This window comes from Perca fluviatilis, chromosome 14 (assembly GCF_010015445.1).
Source record: "Perca fluviatilis chromosome 14, GENO_Pfluv_1.0, whole genome shotgun sequence".
In the NCBI taxonomy this organism is placed as follows: Eukaryota; Metazoa; Chordata; class Actinopteri; order Perciformes; family Percidae; genus Perca; species Perca fluviatilis.
The window spans coordinates 35466381-35485133 of NC_053125.1; the positions used below are offsets into that span (position 1 = coordinate 35466381).

Sequence of the window (18753 nt, forward strand, 5' to 3'; positions counted from 1 at the left end):
GTAGGGCTGTCGTCGACTAAAGAAATTCTTAGTCGACTAACACGTGATTTAATCGACAGAGCTATGCGCTTTTAGAGGTGGTTAAGACTAGAAAAGCACAATATAAATGTAGTTAAATGTAGTTTCTCCACAACTAATCCTGCAAAAGCACCACTTTAAATATTGTGTTTACCAGAAATGTGCTCATAAGTTTCTTGGAAATGAGTAATTAAGCATGAATAAGCACAAAGAATGACTTATCAACTGAAGAAATAAGTCGACCAAGACCAAAACTACCGATTAGTCGACTAATCGACTAAGAGGTGGCAGCCCTACTACAGAGCCCGATGGCTTCCATAGTAACATGTCTGCAACCAGAACAACTTTACCTATATTTTGATATCAAATTAATGTATGTTTTCCAAAGGTTTGAAAGAGATTTAAAGAATGAAAAATACCCAGAATATATTAAAAGTTTGTGTTAAGCCCCTGACACACCAACCTGATGGCTGACTGTCGGCAGAAAAGGCAGTCGGACTGATCAGTCGGTCCCCGAGGTCCAAAAAGTGCCTCGGAACACACCAAAACGCCGCCGACCTGAGCGTATGTTCTGCGTGGGCATGAGACGTAATACGCCTCCATAACAGCAGGCGGCGCTAATCTATCTTGTTACAGAAAAAATTTAAACCAGAAATTACGAACACGTCACGTGGGTCTGGCTTCTCCCAAATTTCATTAATGGCGGCTCGTTCAGAATAATATCTCATATTTTACGAAAAACGTTCACCGAAACGTGTTACTGAAAACATTTTAAGCTTGAAATAGGCCATGCAGTTGCTGAATCTTCTTAATTTCAGATTGACAAAGGTCAGTTCAAGAGATTTTCGTCAGATTTTGAGGGCTGTTCGTTATGCTAACATAAGTGCACTTTCACTAGGCAAGGGCTAGAACTCCACCAATCAGATTGGTCATTGAGTCCGACTGCCCGCCGTCCGACCCAGCAAGTCCGGTCAGCCAAAATGAAGGCTGATGGCTCCTCCGAAGGACGGCAGCACAGAACAAACCGAACAGACTCGAGTCACCGACCTCGCCAGACTGTCCAATTATCGGGTTGTTGTGTCAGCGCCATTATTTTAAAGTTGTCATGGAATTTCTAACTGAAAGTAAAACTGGAGAGTGTGCAAATGATTTGGTTATGAACATTGTCCCCATTCATTTGAATGGGGAGTCTTAAAATTATATTATCTTAAAATAGGAATTTATAAAAGTTATGAAGAGTACATTTGCTTCCACAATAACATGTCTGCCACCGGCACATGAAAAGTGTGTGAGTGAGAACAAGTTTAGGGTTAAAAGAAGTATTTTCACTAACTCTCTCTTTCTCTGTGTCTGTTGCTATAGAAACTGAGAGGAAGAAAGGGACCCAAACATTACAGCTGTCAACACTGTGACAAATCCTTCACATCTGAATATTTAAAGATTCATCAGAGAGTTCACACTGGAGAGAATCTACACAGCTGTGATCAATGTGGGGCAGCTTTCACACTACACAGTACCCTAAAAAACCATCAACGCATTCACACTGGAGAGAAGCCATACAGCTGTGATCAATGTGGGGCAGCTTTCACACTACAGGGTAACCTAAAAAGACATCAACGCATTCACACTGGAGAGAAGCCGTACAGCTGTGATCAATGTGGGTCAGCTTTCACACTACAGGAACACCTAAAATTACATCAACGTATTCATACTGGAGAGAAGCCGTACAGCTGTGATCAATGTGGAAAAACTTTTTCTCTGAGTCGTAACCTTGTACGCCACCGACTTGTTCACACTGGAGAGAAGCCGTACTGGTGTGAACAATGTGGAAAAACTTTTTCTCTGAGTAGTAACCTTGAATGCCACCGACGTGTTCACACTGGAGAGAAGCCGTACAGCTGTGATCAGTGTGGCCAAACGTTTTCTCAGAGTAGGAGTCTTGAAATTCACCGACGTGTTCACACTGGAGAGAAGCCGTACTGGTGTGATCAATGTGGGAAATCTTTTTCTCAGAGTTGGAGCCTTAAAAGACACAAGTGCATTCACACTGCCTCGTGAACATGTTTTCTAGCCAAGTTGTTTCCTCCTGCATGTATGTTATTGTGGCTACGACTACATATTATTAGCATTTTGCTGCTTAGCTGCTCTTGCGCGTGCGATCAAAGTTCAACATGGTTCAACTTTGACCGCGGCACGCACAAGAGCTGCCGCGGTGCACTGTGACGTGTATTCACTTTTCTGAAAAAAAAAATACAAAAAAAGGTAAACACAGAATGCACGTGGCTCCACAAACGGAACATGGAAGACAGGTTGATTTTGGCCGTCAGCGATCTCCCAGAGCTGTACGACAAGTTTGAGGTCGTACAGAGACCTCGGATGCAAAACTATGCTGTGGAAGCATAGTTTCCACTGAAATATAATCCTAACTATGTTAGATTTTTTTCTCAGTTACTTTGGTGCATTTGTCAAATCATGATTTGCATTTGGACAACAGTGAGTGCATTTCTTAAAACAATTTATGTAAACTGCACCGTATAGTGACTGACCTGATAAAGCGTGTATCTTGCTGGAAATCTTTTGTTTGTGTATCCAAAACAAGTACAATGTGACACAATCACACTGACAAGTCCTTTTATGCCATTGTTTATACCAAGATGGTGAAACTGCTTTGTGTTGTGCATATTTAACAGTTCACTCTGTAAGTATAGTATAATGAAAGTACATGAAAGGGAGCAATATTCCCTATGTGACAAAGTTACACATTATTGTTATCTCTGATCTGAGAAATGCGCCAAAAAAACTGAGAAGGACTGTAGCTTACTGTTGTGAGCTGCGAATCCCCAGTTTATTATACAGGTCCATACATATTTGTAGGATATATTTGTATGTTTATATGATGTAAAATATGTTTGGACTGATTGACACAATTAATGTTTTGGAGGAATTAACTGCACATATGCATTAAACAAAGTGTTTTTCAGAGTATGTTCAAATTTGTTTATTATTAGGATAAACCCCTTGAGATGTATCATCTCGTTTTCAAGGGGGTCCCACATAAAACACAATAATTACATAACAACAGAAAAGTGAAAAATAGAAACAAAACAAACAAAAACAACAAAAATTTGATATGGACAGTAAATCTAAAGATTGCCTGCATCTTTAATAACAGAAGCAGTTTATCTTAACGTGAGCAGACAGGGCATGTCTAAACAAACCAAGTAAAGAAATAGATCTTATATCCACAGATAGATTATTCCAATCTGCTGGAGCCTTAAATTTAAAAGCTCTTTTGCAATTGTTTTTTTAACTAGTGTGACAGAGAAGAAGAGTTGAGTAGAGTGCCGAATTTCATAGTTTGAGGTATAAGGTACAAGATACTGTTTTAAATAAGGAGGATAATTGAAATAAATACATTTAAATATAAGCTGAAGCCAGTGGGTGTGTCTTCTACTACTTAGAGATGGCCAATTAAGTGCATTATACATTATACAGTGTTGAGTGAGATAAGGACCTCCAAGGACAAATCTGCAAAGTCTATTATATACTGTGTTAAATGGAACAAGGTCTGCATTAAATGCATTTTGATATACAACATGACAATAGTCATTAATTGGAAGTATAAGTTGAGAGGCAAGTTTTATATGAACATTGCGTGTTAAGTAATTCTGCGCACAATATAAAATGTTGATTCCAAAATTCACTTTACGTAACACTTGTATGAATGAATGATGATGAATGTATGAATTTAGGCTCATATCTTAGCTTTATTATACCCAACTGCAATGACTGCAGACCTCTTACTTATGTATGTAAACATGCAATGACACAGTGTTGAAATGCAAAATTTATTTTGAAATGAAAATAATCCACACGTCTTCATCTATTTAGAGGAGGAGTGTAAGAAAAGGTGGAAGAACCTAAGGGACAGGTACATAAAGGAGAGGAGGCAACATAGAGACAAAAAAGTGGTGCAAGGGCAGACTAAAAAAGTACTTGGAAGTACTTTTCCATACTGTCTTTTCTGGAGCCACACGTCCGGGAGAGACAAATTGCCAGACGATCCGTTGTAGAAATGGGCTTTCAGAATGTTGTTCGCATCCGGGAAATCGTAGGCCCGAAGCTCATCAGCAGACTGTCAAATTGCTCCCTGTTGTGAAAGCGAAGCTCCTTCCCCAGCCGTAGTTCCTCCAACTGCTCTCTGGACCTGAGGATCTCGCTTGCTCGTCTTGCTGCCGCTGCGGCTGCCTTCCTCCGTCTTCTCCTCACAACAAGGGCAAGTGCCGAGGCTCTTTTGCTTCAAAGACAGAAACATATTTGCCACCAAATCACTACTGAAACGCTGTGTATCCTACACAATGTCGCATGTACTACACATCAGACGTGACATGCATTCAAATACTGGCACATGTATGATGTCAATTTAGAAATACTTGCTCTTCAAATCTGTTGAAGTTTGTTCAGACTGAAAGCAAAGTCACTGATGATGTCATACAAAATCAGACAATAGAAAGCAAACTGGTGATTTATTCATCTGACTAGATAACAAAATAAAACAAGGCCACATGCTGATTATTTGTGACTTGGTTTGATGGATTTATTCTTCCTGCTGTGTCTGTGTTTAAACTCCTAATTAAAAGGTAAAGTTTCCATCCACTAAAAGTGCTGACAGACTCAGATTATTATTCTAAGTGTCTGACAACATTACCTACAGAGACAGAGCTTTTAGTTAAAGAGTAAGATCCTTTTACTTTAACATGAAACAGCCCCAAAGTCACCATCACCAAACTCCACCAGACTCCATGTAAATAATCAGGACTTTTAGCGCGTATAGAGCCAGCATATCTCCACCAGACTCCATGTAAATAATCAGGATTTTTAGCGTGTATAGAGCCAGCATATCTCCACCAGACTCCATGTAAATGATCAGGACTTTTAGCGTGTATAGAGCCAGCATATCTCCACCAGACTCCATGTAAATGATCAGGACTTTTAGCGTGTATAGAGCCAGCATATCACCACATGTAAATGGGTGAATTAAGGGTTTATTTCAACCAAACCAGAGTGGTGATTGTTGGAACAGTGGAAAGATGAACCAAGATGGCTTTTGGTAGTTTATTTAGTTTCTGTCCACTTTGAAATAAGTGTTTTTAATAATCATAACATTTCTGTTTTAATTAAATGGAGTCTGGTGGAAATATAAATAAAATTGCTTAAAATGAATCTATATTTTGTAATTTCTCCTTATACGTCCACATTATTTTAATTATAGAAAGGCTTTACACAACATTCAATACAGAAGTAAAGTACAAGTACCTTGAGTTAATTACAGTACTTGAGTAAATATACTCAGTTACTCAGTTGACTACCATGAACTCTGGAAAAAAGGAATTGAATGTGTGGAATGATTTGGACAAGTCTTTGAAATAAGTGTGTTTAATAATCATAACTGTGGAAAACTCCCTGCTGGACTGATGAGCCTACGTCACTCCTTGTCAACATGACTATTGGACCTGAATGCTACTGCTATGTTCCATTTGTGGTCTTATAAAGTAGCCGCAAGACAACCTGGACTGCCCCGACCTTATCACAGAGTACATGCAGAAACACAAGGAGAAGGAGAAGAAGAAGGAGGGCAAGAGGAAAATTTTCAGTGAGGTCTCGGGAGACTCAGAGGAGCGAGGGAGCAAGAGGAAGAAGGAGGAGGTGAGTGAAGGAAAGAGGTTACTCTAGACTGAAGAGTCCCAGAAATCTATCTATCTATTGTTGATGAACAGCGCGAGGCCCCCACCTTTCCGCTTGCCACTTAGCTCGGGGTCCCGGTCTTCACTAGGGCACCTAGCTCATCTGTCTTGTTGGCCAGTGAGTTTACATTCCCCATCACACACGAAGGAATAGACAGCTTAAACCTCCACCGCTTCCTCAGTAGCCTAGCCTCCACGCTAGCTCTGGCTCCAAAATGCCGCCGTGTCCCATTGTCCTTAGTCAGACTACTGCTGTGGTCCAGTTTAATCGTAGCCATATTCAGTACAGGCCAAAAGTTTGGACACACCTTCTCATTCAATATGTTTTTTTCATTTTCATGACTATTTACATTGTAGATTCTCACTGAAGGCATCAAAACTATGAATGAACACATATGGAATTATGTACTTAACAAAAAAGTGTGAAATAACTGAAAACATGTCTTATATTTTAGATTCCTCAAAGTAGCCACCCTTTGCTCTGATTACTGCTTTGCCCACTCTTGGCATTCTCTTGATGAGCTTCAAGAGGTAGTCACCTGAAATGGTTTTCCAACAGTCTTGAAGGAGCTCCCAGAGATGCTTAGCACTTGTTGGCCCTTTTGCCTTCACTCTGCGGTCCAGCTCACCCCAAACCATCTCGATTGGGTTCAGATCCGGTGACTGTGGAGGCCAGGTCATCTGGCGCAGCACTCCATCACTCTCCTTCTTGGTCAAATAGCCCTTACACAGCCTGGAGGTGTGTTTGGGGTCATTGTTCTGTTGAAAAATAAATGATGGTCCAACTAAACGCAAACCGGATGGGATGGCATGTCGCTGCAGGATGCTGTGGTAGCCCTGCCGGTTCAGTATGCCTTCAATTTTGAATAACTCCCCAACAGTGTCACCAGCAAAGCACCCCCACACCATCACACCTCCTCCTCCATGCTTCACGGTGGGAACCAGGCATGTAGAATCCATCTCCTTAGCAGTGGTTTCCTAGCAGTTACTAGACCATGAAGGCCTGATTCGCGCAGTCTCCTCTTAACAGTTGTTCTAGAGATGTGTCTGCTGCTAGAACTCTGTGTGGCATTCATCTGGTCTCTAATCTGAGCTGCTGTTAACTTGCGATTTCTGAGGCTGGTGACTCAGATGAACTTATCCTCAGCAGCAGAGGTGACTCTTGGTCTTCCTTTCCTGGGGCGGTCCTCATGTGAGCCAGTTTTGTTGTAGCGCTTGATGGTTTTTGCGACTGCACTTGGGGACACATTCAAAGTTTTTGCAATTTTCCGGACTGACTGACCTTCATTTGTTAAAGTAATGATGGCCACTCGTTTCTCTTTACTTAGCTGATTGGTTCTTGCCATAATATGCATTCTAACAGTTGTCCAATAGGGCTGTCGGCTGTGTATCAACCTGACTTCTGCACAACACAACTGATGGTCCTAACCCCATTAATAAGGGAAAAAATTCCACTTATTAACCCTGACAAAGCACACCTGTGAAGTGAAAACCATTTCAGGTGACTACCTCATGAAGCTCATTGAGAGAACACCAAGGGTTTGCAGCGCTATCAAAAAAAGCAAAGGGTGGCTACTTTGAGGAATCTAAAATATAAGACATGTTTTCAGTTATTTCACACTTTTTTGTTAAGTACATAATTCCATATGTGTTCGTTCATAGTTTTGATGCCTTAAATAGTCATGAAAATAAAGGAAACGCATTGAATGAGGTTTGTCCAAACTTTTGGCCTGTACTGTACATAGGATAGAAGATATATATGCAATTCGTGTAATTGATCAAAGACCAATAGCTACATCTTTCTTTTCTTTTTCTATTTATTTTTGTATTCTCTAGACTATAAAGGATCATGTATACAGTATATTACTTTTTCATGAGCATTGTATTTGACATTCATAGCACACAGTGTGTGTTCTGTCCAGTAAACTGGGACTATAATTTGAGAGGATTGTGCAATTATAAAAACTATCCTAATTGTCATTTGCACAAACAAACAGCTGTACACTTTGCCTTAAAAGCGAGCAGTGGGAGTTAGTATGTCACTTAGGAAATGTATATTTTAGCCCATACGAGAGAGAGAGAGCGACAGAGGGTGAGAGAGAGAGATATGTAGGCTACGCATCTTAAGACAAAGCATAGGCTACAACTATTAATTTGTGTAAATGATTAGTAGCCTAACTCCTTGAATGGTATGATTATGATGTTTCAGTTCAGAGCAGTGGTCAGTAAATCGTCAGTCGCGCTTTCTCTCGCTGTTTCATTACAGCGTTACAGTTGTTTTATTACAACTTGCCTGAAAAATGTAGAATATTTCGGAAATTATAAAATTTATGAAAAGTACAGTTGCTTCAATAATAAAATGTCTGCAACTTGCACACATTTTCCTTCATTTTGTCATAAATCTTTGTATGAAGAGTTGAAATTGTGAGCGAGAGCAAATCCAGGGTTTAAATAAGGTTGTTCTCTGTTGTAACTCTCTCTCTCTGTTTGTCTGTTGCTATAGAAAGGGAGAGGAGGAGAGGGACCCAAATGTCACTACTGTCAGCACTGTGACAAATCCTTCACAACATCTGGATCTTTAAAGATTCATCAGAGAGTTCACACTGGAGAGAAGCCGTACAGCTGTGATCAATGTGGGGCAGCTTTCACACAACAGGGTAACTTAAAATTACATCAATGCCTTCACACTGGAGAGAAGCCTTACAGCTGTGATCAGTGTGGGGCAACTTTTTCTCAGAGTAGTCACCTTGAAAACCACCGACGTGTTCACACTGGAGAGAAGCCGTACTGGTGTGAACAATGTGGGGAAACATTTTCTCGGATTGGTAGCCTTAAAAGACACCAGCGCATTCACACTGGAGATAAACCTTACCGCTGTGATTTATGTGGTAAAACCTTTGCTGAGAGTGGTAGCCTAGAAAGCCACCGACATGTTCACACTGGAGAAAAGCCGTACTGGTGTGAACAATGTGGGAAATCTTTTTCTCAGAGTAGAAGCCTTAAAAGACACCAGCTCATTCACACTGGAGAGAAGCCGTACAGCTGCGATCAATGTGGGAAAACTTTTTCTAGGAGTGGTCACCTAGAAAGCCATCGACGTGTTCACACTGGAGAGAAGCCGTACTGGTGTGAACAATGTGGGAAAACTTTTTCTCACAGTAGTAGCCTTAAATATCACCAGCGCATTCACACTGGAGAGAAGCCGTACTGGTGTGAACAATGTGGGAAAACTTTTTCTCAGAGTGGGAGCCTTAAAAGACACCAGCGCCTTCACACTGCCTCGTAGTGAACATGTTTCCGAGCCAAGCTGTTTCATCCTGCCTCCTCCTCATGCCCTGATAGCTGTGTTGTTATATTCTGATCTTCTCTCCACATTGAAGGCTGACCAGCAGTAACTTGATCTTCTGAACAGCATGGATGTTATCCTGGCTACGACTACATATTACACTCCCTCCCTTTGAAAGGATTCATTTCACTCAAAATTAGCTTTTTTTTCCTGTAATACAATATGTTGAGTTCAGGGTTCAACTGCTAGGGCTATGTAACTAATGCTGCAACAAAGGAGTATTTTTTCTTAATTGGGCCCCGTTTACACGAAGGGAAGACGCAGATATTCCCGATTTTTGTACTGCTTTTGGATGTCCATGTAAAACTTAAGCAACATGGAATAACCTTTCACAGATGGAAAAGATGTTCTCCAATATTATACTACTACGAAAGCGTTGAATTTAATATCACAAAAGGTAACATTAATCCTTCTTTTAAGCTAACAATAAGTTAAGTGACTGTCCTATTAAGCTAATGCTAGCTTGTGCCAGGTAAAGTATTTGTTATTTCAGTAATTAGTAATACATCAGTAAGATGCTGAATATGAAGTTTGTTATGTGTGTTACTGAACAGTTTCTTTAATTGTAGATAGACCAACTGGTTGAATTTGGGGGGAAGTTGCAAGCTTTTGTCTAATTCTAGCATTTTTATTAATTTGCTTTGTCCTCTTCTTAAATAAACTGAATAGAATTGAACTTTCACATTACGCTTCATACTTTTTTACAGGAGTATTATTCTTTATGACACTCTTATGACTCCATATCATCCTTCAGTTTATCACAAACATTCAACATCAGCACAAATCTGGAGATACATGGTTTTCATTGGACAGGAAGGGAAAAATCACTTATGGAAATAAATATCTCAAGATTAGTTTATTATAAATGTATGTGTCACATTTGAAATCCTGCAGAAAATGCTTGTGAATGCAGAAAAGCTAAATTGCTAAAGCTGAACTAGATTGCTGGCTTTAATGTGTAAGAAGAAGGTAAAGCAGTGAGAAAAGTTGGAATGGTTTAAATTAGTAAAAATGTTAAATAACAGCAAGAATGTATTATTAAAAAGTGGAATATTTTAGGGTTTTCTGAAAGTCTCAGTATAGTATGTTGAAAAAATGTCATAGCATAGTATGTCTAAAAAGTCATAGTATTGTATGTCGAATAAAGTCATAAAAAGTCATAGAATAGAATGCCTTTTATTGTCATTATACACATGTACAACCAGATTGTCCTTGGTGATGTTTTCTGCTCTACTGAGGCAGCGGCAGGTGGAGATGTCCCTCAGGGAGGGGGGAGGGCAGCCACTGATCTTAACTACTGTTTGGAGCCCCTCCCTGTGTGCCCCGGTGCAGCTGCCCTACCAGACTGTGATCCAGTACGTCAGCAGGCTCTCCATGGACCAGCGCTAGAAGGTCAGCAGCAGGTTGGAGTCCAGCTGGGGCTTCCTGAGGACCCTCAGGAAGTGGAGCCCCTGTTGAGCCTTCTTGATGAGCGCTGGGATGTTGTCTGTCCAGGAGATGTCAGCGGAGATAAGGACTCCGAGAAACCAGAAGGTGTGGACCCTCTCCACACACTCGCCGTTGATGTACAGGGGGGCTAGGTCTCTGCTGGCCCTCCTCAAGTCCACAATGATCTCCTTTGGTTTCTTGGTGTTCAGAGCCAGGTTGTTCTCTGAACACCAGGCTGCCAAGTCCAGGACCTCCTCTCTGTAGGCCGCCTCGTCTCCAAACAATAGTTTAAACACCAAGGTGGTTCATATTTTATTACTTTATCATTCATGGTAAGAAAATGTGTTTCATAGTTTATTAAACAGATGTTTTCATTTGTCTTCAGGGTCACATCAACCACATCCTGGGCCTCTGACAGCCGGCCAATCACGGTCCTCTCCTAAATAGTCATAGTATAGTTTGTCGAAAAAAAGTCATAGTTGTCGAAAAGTTTGAAATGTTTTTTATAGAATAGTATGTAGATAAAAGTCATAGTATAGTATGTCAAAAAAAATTTTTAAAAGTCATAGAATGTTGAAATTTTTGAAAAAAAGTCATAGTATAGTAACGTGTTTATATTAATAATAGTCTGTGTGTGTGTGTCCAGGCCATAGAGAGGGGTCTGGTGTGTGTGTGTGTGTGTGTGTCTCTGGTGTGTGTGTGTCCTACTCTGCAGCCATCAGAGACTCCACCAGGAGGCGCTACACCATCACCACCGCTGTGTGTCTGATGGAGACGTGGAAAGGGAAGGCCCGCCCTCTTCTGTCCCAACCCACTTCCTGTCCCTGTGACAGGACATCCTGATTGGCTGTGTCCTGACTCCCCTCTTTGTGTTACAGATTGTGATCCTGTCCAGCGCCGCGGAGAAGATTGCTGATGATATATGCAGCATGTTCAGTCTGAAGTCCTAAATAATAATATAATAATATAATAATGTCTGTGTGTCCTCAGCCTCTGGAGCTCAGAGGGCCCTATGACATCACCAACCTGCATCCTTCCTATTGGTTTAGACCCAAACTGTAGTCTTCAACAAAAACTACAGTACTACAGTACTCGTCTCCTCCACCTGTCGATCTGTTGTTCTACACACAGGTAATTATTATATATATTATTAATATTATAATAAAGCTGGACGATAGAATATGAATTTGTTTCTGAAACATATTTGATTGTGTGGCGTTTGTTGTTGTCAGAAACCAGGAAGACGGCGAGCGGGATCGTCTACACCGTGAAGAGCTGCAGCCATTGGCCGCCTGCAGACTGTAAGCCCCGCCTCCATCACTTGAGACAGAACAGCAGCTGGTTAATGAGTGATAAATGTTCCAGCTGTGCTTCTGTGTTTCTACCTGAACAGGTGAAGCTCCCGCAGCCAAGACAGCCAATCAGCTGACAGAGTGACAGACAGTGTAGGAGGGCGGGGCTTCTGGACACATTTATTATTCTTATAAACTGTTCATTTAATAAAGTTTTTGAAACACCACGAGTTTTATTCCATGTTTTTCTATTTCTCTTACGTACATGTTGACACTGGAAAAGGAGCGGCTTCAATCTCTATTATATGACTTTTTATGACTTTATTCGACATACTATGACTTTTTTTTTCAAAATGTTTGACATACTATGACTTTTTCCGACATACAATAATATTACATTTTTCGACATATTATACTATGACTTTTTTTTTACATTTTATTCTGACATTTTTTTCACAAATTTTGACATACAATAGTATGACATTTTTTTGACATACTATACTATGACTTTTTTTTTTCTTTCAACATACTAAAATAAGACTTTTCTACATACTATAGACCCTTTGGAAACACGTGAACATAACCACGTGACGACGCCATGATGGATGGCAATTCACCAGCTAAACAGTGTAGCAGACGAGCAGAAGGTTTCATAGTTTTAATCAGTTTGAAATACATAACACTAAATAAACTGTATTTATGGCTTTATGGCTTCTTCTATTGAACAACAAGTTGTATTAAGTTATATGATCAAGGGAAGAGCTTTCTTTTTTGGATATGTATCTAGGTCAGTGAATAACTGATGTCAGTTATGTGGGTCATCATTGGGTTGGACCTGTTAGCAGGAACAGCTGGTTAGCATGGGAGCTAGCTAGCTGGTTGAGGATCATTTTATTTATCACTCATTTAAAACAGAAAGGCAATACATACACATGCTGGTGTTGGTGAGGATTACTCTACAGATTGTCTTGGTGAGGATTACTCATCGGATTGTGTTGGTGAGGATTACTCAGCAGATTGTGTTGGTGAGGATTACTTTATTTTTTTATTTTATTAGTTTATTTGTCAGGGACCATGCACAGTTCCAGCCCTGTACCAGAGTTAGCTATACAGCTAATTTACATCTGTGGTCCCTGGGCAAGGGAGATAAAAAGACAATATAGACAATACAGACAATATTATCAAAAACAGATAAAAACTCAACAACAACATGTGACAAGCATTACTCATACATAAACCAAAATACAAATATACATTCCATGTTATAAAAAGGTCAATGATCACATAGTTGATTTGCCTTCAGCCAAGTCTTTAAGGACATTTTAAAACTGCTGAGACTTGCACAATTTCTAATATGAAGTGGAATTAAGTTCCACTTTTCTACTACAGTAAATGAAAAAGCTGATTGACCAAATTTAGTCTTCCTAAATTGAGTGTAACAGTCACCTCTTACAGAAGCCCTAGTGACCCTTACATTATCTCTGCAAAATGACACACATTGCTTGAGTGGGGGTGGTGCAAGATCATGGGTCAATTTATACATCAGGCACAAAACAGAGAAAACTGTCAAAGGTTAATAGGTTGTATTTTTTTATGATGGTACAGTGGTGGTAGTTCCTTGGTTTTTTGTCAAGAACTTTCAGAGCTTGTTTGTAAAGGGTACACAAAGGTTTTAGCATAGTCCCACCGGCCTGGGACCAGCTTGTAGAACAGTAAGATAAATGTGAGAAGATCATTGAATGCAAAAACAGTTTAGCTGCGGCTATTGGTAACTGGTGTCTTATATGTCTAAAATTTGCTAAACTAGCTCTGACACAATTGGAGATCTTTTTAATGTGTTTTTTAAAACTTAAGTTAGAATCAATAATTATGCCCAGATACTGAAATGATCAACAATATGTATCACCTCTCCCATAATACAGATATTGGGCTGATGTTGTATAAAATTCCTCTTGATAGAGAAATACATGCCCACTGTTTTGCTTACATTAATAGTAAGACAACTAAGAGTTAACCAATCTGATACTTTGGTTAGAGCTGCAGTAAGTTTTGCTGCAGCTTGTTCTCTGGTTTTTACATGGGTATAGATAACTGTATCATCTGCGTACATTTGGATGTGGACTTCTGGGCAAATCAATGGTAGGTCATTAATATATAAACTAAATAAAATTGGTCCTAAAATAGATCCCTGAGGGACTCCAGTAGTGCAGTTAGCAAAGGAGGAGCATCTATCATTAATCCTGGTGCACTGCTTTCTAGAATCTAAATAAGACTCCATCCATGTCAGAGCACTGGGAGAGAAATTAATCTTTGACAGTTTGGATAACAAAACATTATGATTCACTGTATCAAATGCCTTCTTAAAATCTAGAAAAACAGCACCAACAACCCCTCCATTGTCAAGGCTGGATTTTATTTGCTCAATAAAATAACAATTAGCTGTTTCTGTGGCATGATGTTTCCTGAATCCAAACTGCATGGGGTGCAGTGGAAAATGGCCTTGATTTAAATAGGCTAGCAACTGGTCACAGACTATCCTTTCCGTTACTTTGGAAACGACAGGGAGGATACTAATAGGTCTATAGTTTGTTATATTAGTTGCATCTCCAGCCTTAAAAATAGGGGTTATTACAGCTGATTTCCAGGCATTGGGAAAAAAAACTTTGTTTAATGGATAAATTTACCAGATGAGCAATTGGAGTACAAAAGATACTTTTATACTTCTTCAGAAATGCACAATCACAAGAAAAAACATCTTTAGCCTTAGAGTTCTTAAACTTGCCTAAGATTTTAATTATGGAAGAATCTGGCACTTCAGAGATGCTAAACAGTGGAAGATTATCATTTGATGGTGTAATGACCTTCCCTCTTAGACCAAAGCCTTGTGCCAAATCTTGAACTGAATCTATAAAATAACTATTAAACATAGAAGAAATTTGATCTTTGTCTTTATTTAAGGCTCCATGTACTTGTAATTCAAACTCTTTATCTCTTTTTTTGGTGTTCTTTAAAGCTCTATTGATGTTTTCTCAAGTTTGCCTACTGTTCCCTTTAGAATCATTTATAATATCAATAAAAACTTTGCTTTTGCCTTTCTCAATTAATTTACAACTTTATTACGTAACTGTTGAAAGGTTCTCCTATGATGGGCTAACCCTGATTTAATTGCAGTTTTTAGTGCATGATCCCTCTGCTTCATTAGAATCCATACTTGTTCATTAAGCCAGGGCAGATTTTGCTTTTTTCTAGAGTGTGTAACACTTTTACTGAACTCATTTTCAACACTATTAACCTTGGTCATTAAGCTCCTAGAAGCAACCTCTAAGTCCTCTGTGGACAGGATCTCACTCCAAGTTAGTTGGTTCAACTGGTTTTCAAATTCATTGATAAACCTCTTTGGTATAATATTTAAAACTGTATTACTTTCTTGCTGGTATACAAACCTTTGTTTTGTTAGTTTCCGTGATACCATTGTCAGATTATGATCCGATAGCCCTGTCAAAAAATTGAATGTTTTAGTTATCCTTTCTGGTTTATTACTAAATATGAGATCAATCTGTGTCTGAGATGATAGGGTGATTCTGGTGGGACCTTGTATCAGTTGTATTAGGTCACATTGACTTGTTATATCTTTAAGTTTTTTCCTTTTTGACTTCTCAGTCCAATTAATGTTTAAGTCTCCAACCAAAATCAACTCTTTGTTCCTGTCAAATTCTTTCAAAATATTTCTCAGGTGTTCATAAAACATACTATTTGATGATGGGGGTCTATATATACAAATAACAGTGAATGACATGCTGGTTGGTAAAATCATTCTAACTGCCATACATTCAATATCCATACAGTTTAATTCTATTTCATTGCAGTTTATACAGTCTTTCACATACATCAGTAGTCCACCTCCTCTGCCAGTATTTTGATCTTTTCTAAAAATAGTATACCCTGGTACTAGGTATGCTGTGTCAGGTGATGAGACTGTCAGCCATGATTCCGACAGACAAAGGAAATCCAGATTTGAGTCCATAAGTAGTTTTTCGAGTTGATCAGTCTTTGAAGCAACGCTTCTAATGTTTAAATGTCCGCCGAGTAACCCTTTAGGTTTTGCGCGCGGGTCCCATAAAACTTTTGCGTGATTTGTTGTTTGAGACAGCAGCAAGGTGCGTTGTTTATGAATGGGTAATTTATCACGCACTTTTGGGATAGTTGGAAGCGCATTTGCCGTAACCGACAGAATAGAGCACGCTGGATTACTTCGTGGGGACATCTCAGTCAAGGAGTTGCGTAGTTTAAAATCGACAGTGGGCCTACCTTTTCCGGTAGATGCAGTGGCGAGTTGTGGGCCACCACTACAGCTGGAGTTTGGCCCAGGATTTTGGTGGACATCGCCTGCGAGTAGGAGAGTGATAACAAGATAGCCGACTGATCTCCTCAGCTGTTGAGATGTTTTTTCTCTCTCCGTGGATCGAAGCCGTTTTGTCGGAGGAGTCCCTTTACCATCTTTCAGTATCATAGAGTGGGTAACAAACTGGCTGTGTGGATCGAAGGTAATAACATACTGTTTACTTTGTCTTTGTTGCTGTGGGTTTGTTGTCCAACAGCAACGCAGGGATAAAATCAGAACGGTAAAAATATAAGTTATGACTATGTCTTTCTAAATCAAGGTAGTGATCATTTCCCCTTGTTTGGCGTTGATTTTATAACAAAAACCAGGTTTATCGGCTGTCAGCTTGGGGATGGCGCAGGTAGCACCTGCCTTGCCACAGATGCGCACCGCCATCTTTTCTGCTCAAAAGTCAGAACTGAGGCCAACTCTGCAGATTGTGTTGGTAAGGATTACTCAGCAGATTGGGTTGGTGAGGATTACTCAGCAGATTGTGAATGTGAGAACACAAACGAAAACGTATGCGTTTAGCTTGCCGTCCGTCTAAAGCATAGCTCGTCCGCTGTCCGTCATGGCGTTCATAATTCGCGTGAGTGGAGCGTGACGTCACCTGCAAAGGGCCTATACTATGACGTTTTTTTCAAAATTTTCAACATACTATGACTTTTTTTCGACATGCTATACTATGACTTTTTTTCGACATTTTTTAACATACTATACTACGACTTTTTTTATCACTTTTGGCGACATACTATACTAATACTTTGATTACTTTTTTCAACATACTATACTGTGATTTTTTATCACTTTTTTCCGACATGCTATGCTACGACTTGAATGCTTCTACCACATCATTTTAACTACAGACATCATTCAAACTTTAAGCTGTTCACAAACATATAACTACTACAGTTGTATTCAGCTTCATGATATCTTGTCTGTCTGTCTTTCTATCTACCTGCCTTCAAACCTTAAAATGGTCTGCATCTTTTATTCATTACGAATCTTTCTACGACTTGTAAATTCTATTTGTAATTTTTGAAAATACTGAATATATATTCATTCAAAGCCGGCAAATAAGTTTAGCGTCGGCTTTTACAAAAAAATTCATACAATGTTAGCATTATTCATCTTTTTAAAGACATTCATATAAATTAGAACAGTTTACACTTTTGCACATTTTCCTAAAACTTCACCTTCTTCTCACACATTGAAGCCTGCAATTCAATGTAGTCACAGCTTTTCAGAAAACGTATAATACATTTTTGGTGTTAAACATTTTTTGAAATCTTTACTAATTTAAATCATTCCAACTTTTCTCACTGCATTACCTTCTTCTTACGCTTTAAAGCCAGCAATCTAGTTAAATAAAGTTAAATATTGTAAAACACCTTTGTCTTAAAAGGAACACGCCGACTTATTGGGAGTTTGTCTTATTCCCCGTAACCCCCAGAGTTAGATAAGTCCATGCATACTCTTCTCATCTCCGTGCGTTTTGTAACTCTGTCTGACGCACGCACCGCTAGCTTAGCACAGATCCTGGAGGTAACCTGCTCCATCTAGCCTACTGCTCCCAATAAGTGACAAAATGAATAAAACAGCAAGTGGTACCAGAACCATCACCCGAGCAGCGTTAAAAGGCAATTGTAGCATCCCTTTCCGTAGAACATCATTTGCCCAAACTGCATTTTCTGTAAAAGGGGCAAAACTATGGAACTTTCTGCCAGACCACTTGAAATGTATCCAAACATTAGCCACTAAAAAAAAATTTAAAATACCAAATTGTGGCTAATTCGGGAACAATATAGCTCTCATATTTAGTTTTTACACTGTGCTCTCATTTTATACTTTCCTTCCATTTTCATTTAATTTCTTTTTATTACATCTTCATTGTATTTTTAATAATAATGTAAATTTGTATTTTTATTTGTAAACAAAAGCGCTACTAGGGACAAGTGTCGAGAATTAGCTTCGGCTAAAAACACTATGATACATACATCAGATGACTGTTGAAGTTTATCTATGTTTTTTTGTATCTGTCCCTATCTAAATAAACCTTTAAAAAATAAAAATAAAAAAAGAATAATGCCAATATTTTCCTATTTACATGTTGTGATTTGTAAAGTCACAGCGTGTACAAATAACAAGGTCACATGAGACAGCCATCTTCTAACCGTATACATACTGGGAACTATATTCTCAGAAGGCCAAGCACTGCTACTTCTGCTACTTGGGCGGAGTGATTTGCTCGCAGCACCTGAGAAGCAATTTCCAACAAAAGCCGACCAGCCAAAACAGCAAAATGCCTTCAAATACAATTCATATGGATACAAGCGTTGCATTTTGGAAACGATACCGAGGATTATTTAAGATTATTTAGCCTACAATAAAACCTCCATGACTAAAATGTCAAAATTTATCAATACCCACCTACCTGTTCTACAGGCATAAACATGTAGAAACCAATATTTCAGTTTGCACTGTCCACCGCGCTGTGCAAATACAGCTCTACTCAGCAAATAGCGACTTTTTTACAAACAAGCT

The 18753-nt window shown here is 39.2% G+C and overlaps 1 protein-coding gene and 1 pseudogene across 1 annotated transcript; both read left to right on the forward strand.

Annotated features, from left to right (window-relative positions):
- LOC120572636 overlaps positions 1-18753 on the forward strand; it is a 75412-nt pseudogene that overhangs the window by 6963 nt on the left and 49696 nt on the right.
- On the forward strand, positions 1456-9278 carry LOC120572927 (zinc finger protein 135-like; the record flags this gene model as incomplete). The annotated part of the gene is made up of 2 exons (XM_039822452.1): positions 1456-2000; positions 8469-9278. Coding segments are annotated over 2 exons (1125 nt in total), but the record flags the coding sequence as incomplete, so codon positions are not given.